The sequence below is a fragment of the Choristoneura fumiferana genome, chromosome 10 (assembly GCF_025370935.1).
Source record: "Choristoneura fumiferana chromosome 10, NRCan_CFum_1, whole genome shotgun sequence".
In the NCBI taxonomy this organism is placed as follows: Eukaryota; Metazoa; Arthropoda; class Insecta; order Lepidoptera; family Tortricidae; genus Choristoneura; species Choristoneura fumiferana.
The window spans coordinates 18,700,463-18,711,897 of record NC_133481.1 but is presented as its reverse complement, the minus strand read 5'-3'; the positions used below and the strand labels follow the sequence as shown (position 1 = coordinate 18,711,897).

The window sequence follows — 11,435 nt, the reverse complement described above, 5'->3', positions numbered from 1 at the left end:
TTGCACCCGTTTTGTGGTCGTCGAGGTATAAATACGTCACAAATTTCTGTTTACTTTTAACCAACAGGAATGCCCCAAATGCATCTCTAATTTGGAACTTTTGCGTACTTACTCATGCAGGCAATTATTGCACTTAAGAACATACGCGTTTTTATTGCGTGGGGTAAGGAGTGCGTGGCACCCAGTCGTGAGTTCCCAAGGGATCACTTGACCGGCTCAGAGCCTGGGCACGGATTCAACCCTCAGAAAAGTTAACGTAAACGCCAAGAGCGAGTCTGAGTACGGACTTGCTCATGAACGACTTTTTAATTTGATTATCCATTTCCTTTTTCCGCGCATCAGGACATTGGCCTATCGATCTCAATAGACCGTAAAAGTGTGTCGTCACCAGACTAGTTATTAGGGTTGTGGGCATGCCCAACGTGCCCACTACGGTGGATCCGCCCTTGGGTCAGGCGCAGAATCAAAATGAATGTTGGTTGGCAGCGGGGGTGCCGGCTGTTTTTCGTCCCAGCCCCTACATGGTTAAGACCTCTCTTAAGAACTGTCCCTATTATGAAAGAGACTGTACCATTAATAAAACAAGCACTATAATATGAATAATAAAAACGTTTAATATCTTAATATACAACGCTACATCAGTGAACGTAATGAGATTGATTTTATTTGCTTTACAATGTCTAGACTAGACAGTAGCCTACCTGCTCTTGTTCTTGGTCTACGCTGGAGGCACTGAAATACTTGAATGGTTAATAATTGTGTATTTCCAATAAATTTTACCCCCTTATTCATAAAAGCGTAACTAATGTTAACTTTGTAAGCTTTGTAAAGTATTTTTTTTGAGTTGTGACTCGCTCAATTTTTGCTGCATTCGGTTTTATATAAAATTCTAGTTTGTGCCACACGGTGACACAAAATAAGTATTACAAAAATAGGTTTTTGGTATGATACCAAAATTACGCGACTCACAACTCGAAAAATTATGTTCGTTTGGCCGCACCCTATAACTACTCCATTTATTTGAACATTTGAACTAAACGGTAAAATTTGCACACTTTTTAAATGAAACAACGAAACAATATAAAATGTGTTAACTTCTGTACTAAAAACATAATAAATACCGCTAATAAATGTACATGCCGGTATTTTTAGTCTATTTGTGTTCGAAACGTGTGTCACAATTTGACCTTTAATTATAACCTTAAATTAAACGCGATATAAGCACCAGTTAATCTTCATTTGTCTACCCCCCCCCCCCCTTTGTTGGCACTTATTACTGTGATAGTAGCAATTAATCGCGTCACTAAATCGCCAGAGCTCCCACCACTTGCGACGTAATTTATGGATAGCCCGTTGCCAGACACAAACAATGTATGTTATTTTGCTAAATATTATAGATTCTAAACTTTTTATGAATAAAGAGGTTAATTTAGCGCTGTAACACAAGCGCTAGTCTAGCAGAAAAGATCATAAACATACGCAATCATTCAACAATATGCTACTTTCGCCGATCATTTCAACAAAATGTCTTTTTCGGATCTAATTAGTGTATAGAGCTCTGTAGGCTGTTAAACTCCAAGCCAGAAGTAAGAGTTTTCATTTCAAATCTAAAATAAGTTGACATTAATAAGAGATTGGAGTCAAATTAGATGAGCGCTTTTAAAAAGCGTAAGAATCGGAAAGTAGAAAGAATATTTAACATTTACTACGGGCTCTTCTTTTTTTCTAAGAAATATAACTTCGACGCGTTATTTATTCAAACAATTCCCTGACATTGTCATATTTAGCTTAAAATAGTAAATATTGCGACATAATTTGTTCATTGTAAAGCTTATGGCAGTAGCTTTGCCTCTGGAAGACTTCTATGGCGGTCGCTAACAAATACCTAACGATTCCTTATTCCTTAATCCAATCGACATAAAGGCACTTATTGGCAAGACTCCTACAGGACAAATATAAATAGAATCTTTTAAAATAAACATGCTTATGACTAACATTAAAATGTCTTTTTAGTTTACTAAAGATTACGATAACATTCTTCATCAAATAAGCTATTCTATGTACTCTATTTATTTAAAGATAATGATAGAATTGCCATAAAATTTGCTATCAAGCGTAAATATTACTTTCCACAATAATATTTCAAAATACGAGTCATGCCTGAGGTTTCAAGATTTACCAACAAGTAAACTATTACCTAAATCTTTCTGTCAGACTTGCTAGTAAAATATTAAATATAATATACAAATCAGTCTCTTACAACATAGCTACCAAAATGTTGGATTTTGGCCAAAGAGAGACAGGAAGACATTGCTATCACAAACATATTCGATAACATTGGGAAGACGACAGTATCGTAATGATTAACATGATTTATTATTTGTCGTAGGATCATAGAATAAGATCAAATAATTACTTATCTCGATGGGATACAGACACGCGCTTCGCCGGCTGGAGATGCCAGCCAGCCTTATTCACTAGGCAGTTGACCATATTCTTACAATACAATAGTCTCTCTCAATACTAACTTTAAGGAATGTCAATAGGAAATACTAGAACGATAGGCAAATACTTTTACTAAAAAAATATTCATACCTACTTATAGAGATACCTACCTGTGTATATAAAAATCAATGATAAATACAATTTTAAAATTTATAGAAAAAGAACACATTTCGTTTTACCAAGTTGGTGCCGTGATCAGGATTCGATATACTATGGAATTTGACACTATTTACCGGCGTACAATACCGACATGGAAACACCGACATGATAATTTGTGTACACGCCCATAGAAACTCTTGTCAGTTTGACACCAGTTTGTGTGGGCGTGTACACGAAATATCGGGTCGGTATTATCCGTGCCGGTAAAAAATGTCACCCATTTACGTCTGCCTTTTCAGTCCCTTTCATTTGTCATCAAAAGAGCTACACAAACTCATTATGGAACGTCACGTCGTCACGTGGAATGTCAGACGGGTAGGGGCGGGTCGGCGGCCCCCCCCACGAGGCGGTCGAGGTCCCTGAGCGTGTCAGCGAGCGCGGCGCGCGCGCCCCGTCCGTAGTGCGCGCGGCTGGCGGGTGTCAGACGGGTAGGGGCGGGTCGGCGGCCCCCCCACGAGGCGGTCGAGGTCCCTGAGCGTGTCAGCGAGCGCGGCGCGCGCGCCCCGTCCGTAGTGCGCGCGGCTGGCGGGTGTCAGACGGGTAGGGGCGGGTCGGCGGCCCCCCCCACGAGGCGGTCGAGGTCCCTGAGCGTGGCAGCGAGCGCGGCGCGCGCGCCCCGTCCGTAGTGCGCGCGGCTGGCGGTGTCAGACGGGTAGGGGCGGGTCGGCGGCCCCCCCACGAGGCGGTCGAGGTCCCTGAGCGTGTCAGCGAGCGCGGCGCGCGCGCCCCGTCCGTAGTGCGCGCGGCTGGCGGGTGTCAGACGGGTAGGGGCGGGTCGGCGGCCCCCCCACGAGGCGGTCGAGGTCCCTGAGCGTGGCAGCGAGCGCGGCGCGCGCGCCCCGTCCGTAGTGCGCGCGGCTGGCGGGTGTCAGACGGGTAGGGGCGGGTCGGCGGCCCCCCCACGAGGCGGTCGAGGTCCCTGAGCGTGTCAGCGAGCGCGGCGCGCGCGCCCCGTCCGTAGTGCGCGCGGCTGGCGGGTGTCAGACGGGTAGGGGCGGGTCGGCGGCCCCCCCCACGAGGCGGTCGAGGTCCCTGAGCGTGTCAGCGAGCGCGGCGCGCGCGCCCCGTCCGTAGTGCGCGCGGCTGGCGGGTGTCAGACGGGTAGGGGCGGGTCGGCGGCCCCCCCACGAGGCGGTCGAGGTCCCTGAGCGTGGCAGCGAGCGCGGCGCGCGCGCCCCGTCCGTAGTGCGCGCGGCTGGCGGGTGTCAGACGGGTAGGGGCGGGTCGGCGGCCCCCCCACGAGGCGGTCGAGGTCCTGAGCGTGGCAGCGAGCGCGGCGCGCGCGCCCCGTCCGTAGTGCGCGCGGCTGGCGGGTGTCAGACGGGTAGGGGCGGGTCGGCGGCCCCCCACGAGGCGGTCGAGGTCCCTGAGCGTGTCAGCGAGCGCGGCGCGCGCGCCCCGTCCGTAGTGCGCGCGGCTGGCGGGTGTCAGACGGGTAGGGGCGGGTCGGCGGCCCCCCCACGAGGCGGTCGAGGTCCCTGAGCGTCAGCGAGCGCGGCGCGCGCGCCCCGTCCGTAGTGCGCGCGGCTGGCGGGTGTCAGACGGGTAGGGGCGGGTCGGCGGCCCCCCCACGAGGCGGTCGAGGTCCCTGAGCGTGGCAGCGAGCGCGGCGCGCGCGCCCCGTCCGTAGTGCGCGCGGCTGGCGGGTGTCAGACGGGTAGGGCGGGTCGGCGGCCCCCCCACGAGGCGGTCGAGGTCCCTGAGCGTGTCAGCGAGCGCGGCGCGCGCGCCCCGTCCGTAGTGCGCGCGGCTGGCGGGTGTCAGACGGGTAGGGGCGGGTCGGCGGCCCCCCCCACGAGGCGGTCGAGGTCCCTGAGCGTGTCAGCGAGCGCGGCGCGCGCGCCCCGTCCGTAGTGCGCGCGGCTGGCGGGTGTCAGACGGGTAGGGCGGGTCGGCGGCCCCCCCACGAGGCGGTCGAGGTCCCTGAGCGTGTCAGCGAGCGCGGCGCGCGCGCCCCGTCCGTAGTGCGCGCGGCTGGCGGGTGTCAGACGGGTAGGGCGGGTCGGCGGCCCCCCCACGAGGCGGTCGAGGTCCCTGAGCGTGTCAGCGAGCGCGGCGCGCGCGCCCCGTCCGTAGTGCGCGCGCTGGCGGGTGTCAGACGGGTAGGGGCGGTCGGCGGCCCCCCCACGAGGCGGTCGAGGTCCCTGAGCGTGTCAGCGAGCGCGGCGCGCGCGCCCCGTCCGTAGTGCGCGCGGCTGGCGGGTGTCAGACGGGTAGGGGCGGGTCGGCGGCCCCCCCACGAGGCGGTCGAGGTCCCTGAGCGTGTCAGCGAGCGCGGCGCGCGCGCCCCGTCCGTAGTGCGCGCGGCTGGCGGGTGTCAGACGGGTAGGGGCGGGTCGGCGGCCCCCCCACGAGGCGGTCGAGGTCCCTGAGCGTGTCAGCGAGCGCGGCGCGCGCGCCCCGTCCGTAGTGCGCGCGGCTGGCGGGTGTCAGACGGGTAGGGGCGGGTCGGCGGCCCCCCCACGAGGCGGTCGAGGTCCCTGAGCGTGTCAGCGAGCGCGGCGCGCGCGCCCCGTCCGTAGTGCGCGCGGCTGGCGGCGGCGGGCGGCGCGCCACGCCACCACGTGTTCGCGGCCCGTGGTCTGCGACGTGGCCACCGTGAACAACACGCGCCGCTCCCACGCCGCACGCAGCGCCGTCAGCACCTACAAAACACCGCCACTTTACCAGGGTGTCCATTGCGAATCCTAAAAAAATCCCTGACTTTTCCCTAACCAGATTTCTAAATTTCCCCGACCAAGCATGTAAGTTTCAAAGCCGGTTATATGTTTTTTTTTTACTGCCCGAGATACTAAGTTAGACTCGATGATGGGAATTCACTGCACACTGAACGTGCTCACTTTTTCGTTGACCGTTTTTATGGTGCCACTCTTTGTAGTAGGGGAGCCCAAGCGGGGATTTCGGGATTTACTAAAGCGCGGCAGATGAGTATACAGGGATCCCGCCGCCGGGTATTCAGGGATCGCGGGTAAAAGTAGTTCGCGAACACCTTGGTTGAGGGTTCCGTAGAAGCAAAAATACGAGAGACTTTTCCGACAGACTTAGACCGACCGACGAAAGCGACTCACACCGACTTACTCGGTTCGAATCAAAAAGTTAACTGTCAAATTCAAAAGCCAATTCAAATGTCAGATGAGATGACAATCAATTTGACAGCTATATTGTTACCAACGTAAAATACGATCGATACAATTGAACAGATTAAAAAAAAAAAAATTTTTTATTGTCAGATTAGGCGAATCCCTCCAGATAATTGTCAGATTATGAGAAAGCACGTCTAGGGCATAAAGATGAACCATGTGTATCTTAATCTGACGCGCTTAAGTATATCAAAATGACGAATTTTTTTTGCACATTCTCATAATGACCGCGAGTTTGCATCACATCCAAATCGTCAGATTATTATAAAACAGCTTTTTTTTAGGTTCACTTAACATCCCCTTTGAAAGTCTGACGCGCTCGATTTTTTTTTTCATTTTCAACCCTTACGTACAACCACCCCCATCATGGAAACAATTAGATTAACATACGTACATTTTTAAAAATATGTAGGATATGGATGATATCAATATCTGACGCGCTCGAGTATGTCCATGCAACAGTTTTTTTTAGGTCTCTATGACGCTCGAGTAAATTCCGATTTAGCATCGTGGGCTCCCCTACTATTAATACGTCGCCCAGAACTGGAACGACTGGTGACCAAATATTGAGCTAAGTTTTGGGAAATCACGAGTTTTTCCCTGACTTTTTGGATTTCTAGCAATCCCTGAATTTCTCTGACTTTTCAGAAAGTGGACACCCTGTTTACACACCACATTCGGAACAGCCTGTACTCTGCCTGACCCCGCTGCTGGTGGCGATAAATGCGCGGGCAGCGGCAGCTGTTAACGCCTGAGATGCACGCTACCTGTATCCTACTATTTTGGCTAAGTAAAGTTTTTTGGAGAGGCGCTAATTATATTTTTTTCGATAGTCGACGTCTTAATAATCGAGGAACTGCAGCTCTTTTATTTTTATTTCCTCTTATTAATTAGAAATATTTTTTTAAGTGGTCGATATGACGTTTGTGAGATTGAAATTGCAGAACCGTTGAGGGCTTAGTACTTAGTAGAAACAGTAAAAAAAAAACGAAGTCTGCTGTCACTGTCAAGTAGAATCTAACCTAAAACCGTTTTATATACTTTGCGATTTGGTGCGATCAGTGTTTTTTGGATAATTTTTAAAGACCTCTCAGCACAAACTCAGTACTTTAAAATTTGCCGCATTTCTCCACGACCTTTGCATGATAATTGGACCACGATTGGATAGTTTCGACGACTATTTTGGCTCTGCTTCTTCGACAACGCTATCTTGCAGTCTCGACGACACTTGGCTTGACATTTGGACTGCCTTACGAGTAAATTCGAATCACAGTATCCCTACAATGGATTCAGACGACTCCGACAGTATTCGAGTTGAAATGGGGCATTACAGAAATGTTCTCTAATGCTTTGTTCGTTGGTCTATGAAATACAGACGAGATTTTCAGAATTCTGCGTATTTATGCATCCTAGTCTTTACAAGCGACTTGGTGCAAGTCAGCTTCATCTTCCACTGCAAGTTGCTCATCAACAACATGATTTATACGAACCCTCTAGCCCTTCAACATCAAACACAGCAAAGGAGAACATAACAGAAGGGAGAGATATCGTGTTTTTTTACCAAAAAACAATAAAAAGGACATGGTCTCAGTAAGAGTCATGCTATACATTAAAATATTTATGCACAAATGGGTTTATATTCTTTATTTCAAAGTGTATTGAAGGAAGAGTTTCTGCTAAATCATTTACAGAATGAAGTGGCTTTGTGTGGCTACTAAAAAGGGGGTGATTCCATATAAAGTCATAGCGACCTTGAGGTTACATGTGAAATGCTTGATTTGAAGATTAAAAGAATCCGTATTTTTGAAGCGTCTCTGTTATTAACCATAACCACATAAAATTATGTAGACAAAGCTGTCTTATTGCATGTGTTTTAGATAGTTTTAGTTAATTTGCAGAGTAATATAATAAAAATGCAATAATTTATGTTTTATTTACTTCATAAATGTACAAATTATCATAAAAACGTTTAGCATAAGCTAAACGCATTGCATGTGTTTTAGATGGTTTTGGTTAATTTGCAGAGTAATATAATAAAAATGCAATAATTTATATTGTTTTTATTTCATAAATACACAAATTATCATAAAAACGTTTAGCATAAACATATGTCTCAAAAGACCTGATTTATTGGAACATGTATATAATATTCCTGGCAAAGGGTAATTTAAAAACAAGTCTTATTTTTAATAAATTAAATATTGTGCCATCCCCATAAAGGCATTAGAAGTACTACTAAGAAATACAAGGAAATATAACACAAATATTATAGGTCACTATGTGTTAAACCGGGATTTTAGTTTACTTTTGCATCAAAAGATGTCACTATCTCGTCTCAAGGAAAAGCTGAATCGCGCTGTAAAGATTTTTCCGGCAGGCTATAAAAGGGCTGTCAATCATATTAAACTTTTCATTTCCTAAGCAACCGTGGTTTGATTAACTTGTGTGTTATATGTGTAAACAATATGCATACCATTGATCATAAGTTAGAACAAAACCGTGGTGATTTACTTGTATTTTTAGTACTTGTACTTGTGACAGTGACCCTAGATTGTATTGTTTGTTCTACCAGTTGAAATGGATGTGTGTATATATACTAGCTTTTGCCCGCGGCTTCGCCTGCGTGGAATTCGGTTGTTCCGCGCTGTTCCCTCGGGAACTGTTTATTTTTCCGGGATAAAAAGTAGCCTATATCACTCTGTGGCCCATAAACAATCTCTATGCCAAAATCACGTCGATCCGTCGCTCCAATGCGACGTGAAAGACGGAGAAACATACAAACACATACACTTTCACATTTATAATATTAGTATGGATATATATGGCATTCAACCGTTTTATTTTGTCTGACTCTAATACATACATGACCGGGAATCGAACCTAATCAAAATCTCTGTGAGCAATGTTACAAATTCTGCAAATTTTTTCGTTATTTTTGATGATGTAAATCATAAGTGAAAAGAAACATATTTTACAAGATTTTATTCGACTTGCAATGTACAAGTATGTATGTATTATAATTATAAACCAAAATGAGAATACAAAAAAAAACATGTAGGACTTCTTATCTTTTTTATGTGTACCAACTGTATCTAACAAATTACTCATGTTTAAGCAAATAAAATATTTTATCTTTATCTTTATCTTTATCTTTATCAAATTTAAAGTACCATTAGCTTAGCACAGCAGTACTTATACTGATTACAGATTAGATGACAATGCAAGACAAGTATAGTCAACAAAAAGTATTGTGAGGAAAAATAAAAGCTTACACAAATAAAAACCAAAAATGATATTATTAAGAAAAAAATTTTGCTGACTGTACTTTTTATCGACTGTACTTGCATTGTCAACTAAAAATACATTTCTGTATTAAGAGATTGTCATGTTCAAAATTACATTTCCGTGCTAAATCTTAAATCTATTCTATTCTCTTCCATTAACCATTGAGGAGTTTCGTGGTACTTCTATGCCTCTTTTTTTATGGAAAAATGCATGTCCTTGGAAAAAACAGGTTATGCTCCTTCACTGGCTTTTTCTTGCAACCAAAATAAAAACACCAATGTGTGTTTACATCCACCTGAAAAAAAGATCAAAAATTATTATAAATCCTTACTTATATTTAATATTATAAACGTGAAAGGAACTCTGTCTGTCTATCTGTTAACTTTTCATGCTTCAACCGCTGAACTGATTTAGCCGAAATTCATTATGTAGGTAGTTGGAGTCCCGAGGAAGAACATAGGCTACTTTTTACCTCACAGTTTTATCCCGAAAAAATACATAGTACTTGCAGGAAAGCAATAAGCGAATTCTTCGTAGACAGAGTCTCGGGCAACAGCTAGTTATAATATAATGTTTCACTAACCACAGAAATTTTACTCTATCATAATATTTACCAGCCAATGCAGAACAACATCACCTGTCGCATCAATCACATTGTCAGTTGATATCTAAGTAAATGGTCACAATATAGGTAATATGTTTTTGTTATTCTGTGCTCTCAAACAACTTTGGTCCGGCAACCTATTCAACTTTTGATGCCCTAAAATGTAATGTAAAAAAAATAGACAAGAAACTGTATTGATATAAGTACTTTTGTACTTACGTTCATCCATTTTACCGGTGCGGACAAGAGTGCTTTATCTCCTTTGATTTCGGCAACATTGTATACTTATCACTGGTGTCAAAATATTCTAGACTCATAGCCATGTGTGGCAAGTTCCTTGAATCTGCTCGCACAAATTCACTCATTTCGTATTGAAAGGTGAAGCCGCTAAAATAGAAAATATGGTCCAAAAGTCAAGCCAAGTGTCGTCGAGACTGCAAGATAGCGTTGTCGAAGAAGCAGAGCCAAAATAGTCTTCGAAACTATCCAATCGTGGTCCAATTATCATGCAAAGGTCGTGGAGAATGCGGCAAATTTTAAAGTACTGAGTTTGTGCTGAGAGGTCTTTAAAATTATCCAAAAAACACTGATCGCACCAAATCGCAAAGTAAATAAAACGTTTTAGGTTAGATTCTACTTGACAGTGACAGCAGTGACAGTTGACTTCGTTTTTTTTTTAACTGTTTCTACTAAGTACTAAGCCCTCAACGGTTCTGCAATTTCAATCTCACAAACGTCATATCGACCACTTAAAAAAATATTTCTAATTAATAAGAGGAAATAAAAATAAAAGAGCTGCAGTTCCTCGATTATTAAGACGTCGACTATCGAAGAAAAATATATTTAGCACCTCTTCAAAAAACTTTACTTAGCCAATTGGTATCGTGGTCAAACTCGCGGCTCAGTATCTATGCCCTGCTATAAAGCCTGCTCCAAAGTTGCGATATTTAAAAGACTTGCCGTTATTCCGCGAATAACATAGTATTAAGAAAGAAAGAAATAAAACATTTATTCGAGACAAAAATGAGAAGAATAAATAAAAAAATAAAATAGTTATGCATGTCGCGAAATGGTCCCAAATCAGCAATCTGCCGGTCTTGCTTTGGGACCTTCTGGTCATCATACATTAAACTTTATACAGTTAAATACAGCGAAACCGAAATTATGCATTCATTATTATTATGCGGCATTATGCTGAGTGGGGACCTGTTTAGCGTCATGTATGTCTTTATTTGTTCTATGTTTGTTCCAATGTTTGTTTTTTATGGCGTTAAATAAATGTATTTTCTTTCTTTCTTTCTTTCAAATTCACCAAATCTCAGAGCACAGACAAGTTAGTTAAATCTCACTAATCCCACTATAAGTACCACTAGTATTATAAATGCGAAAGTTTGTATGTCTGTTTATTTGTTTGTTACCTTATCATGTACCGCTGAATCGATTTCAATGAAATTCGCTATACAGATAGTTTCAATCCCAGAGAATGAAAATTGCGTAGCTCCCGCGGGATAACGATAAACGAATTCTAAGCGGACGGAGTCACGGGTAACAGCTAGTAATGAATAATGTTACCTGTCGTCCGAGCGGCGTGTCGGGCAGCAGCGAGTGTCGCGGGAAGCCGACCGCGTAGTACGGCGCGCCCGGCGCCGGGTGCCGCGCCGACTGCCGCCCCGACTGGAAGCTGCCGACCAAACAAGAGCTCAGAGCCAGCGCTGTAGCTGCCGACCGGTGGACCAACAGGC

General features: G+C 45.3%; 1 protein-coding gene and 1 long non-coding RNA gene across 2 annotated transcripts in view; both read right to left on the bottom strand.

The window, feature by feature from the left end:
• Nucleotides 1–7,374: 7,374 nt before the first annotated feature.
• Nucleotides 7,375–10,212, bottom strand: LOC141431655 (uncharacterized). Its single transcript, XR_012451743.1, has 2 exons — nt 9,913–10,212; nt 7,375–9,384 (listed from the first exon to the last, which is right to left on the bottom strand). It is a non-coding gene; the product is annotated as an uncharacterized lncRNA (long non-coding RNA).
• A 399-nt stretch (nt 10,213–10,611) lies between these two features.
• Nucleotides 10,612–11,435, bottom strand: part of LOC141431692 (STE20-related kinase adapter protein alpha-like) — a 10,574-nt gene continuing 9,750 nt past the window's right edge. The window contains exons 7-8 of the mRNA XM_074092872.1: nt 11,266–11,374; nt 10,612–10,620 (exon numbers count right to left, since the gene is read on the bottom strand). Of these exons, the coding sequence (XP_073948973.1) occupies nt 10,612–10,620; nt 11,266–11,374 (118 nt within the window). The remainder of the gene's footprint in view (nt 10,621–11,265; nt 11,375–11,435) is intronic.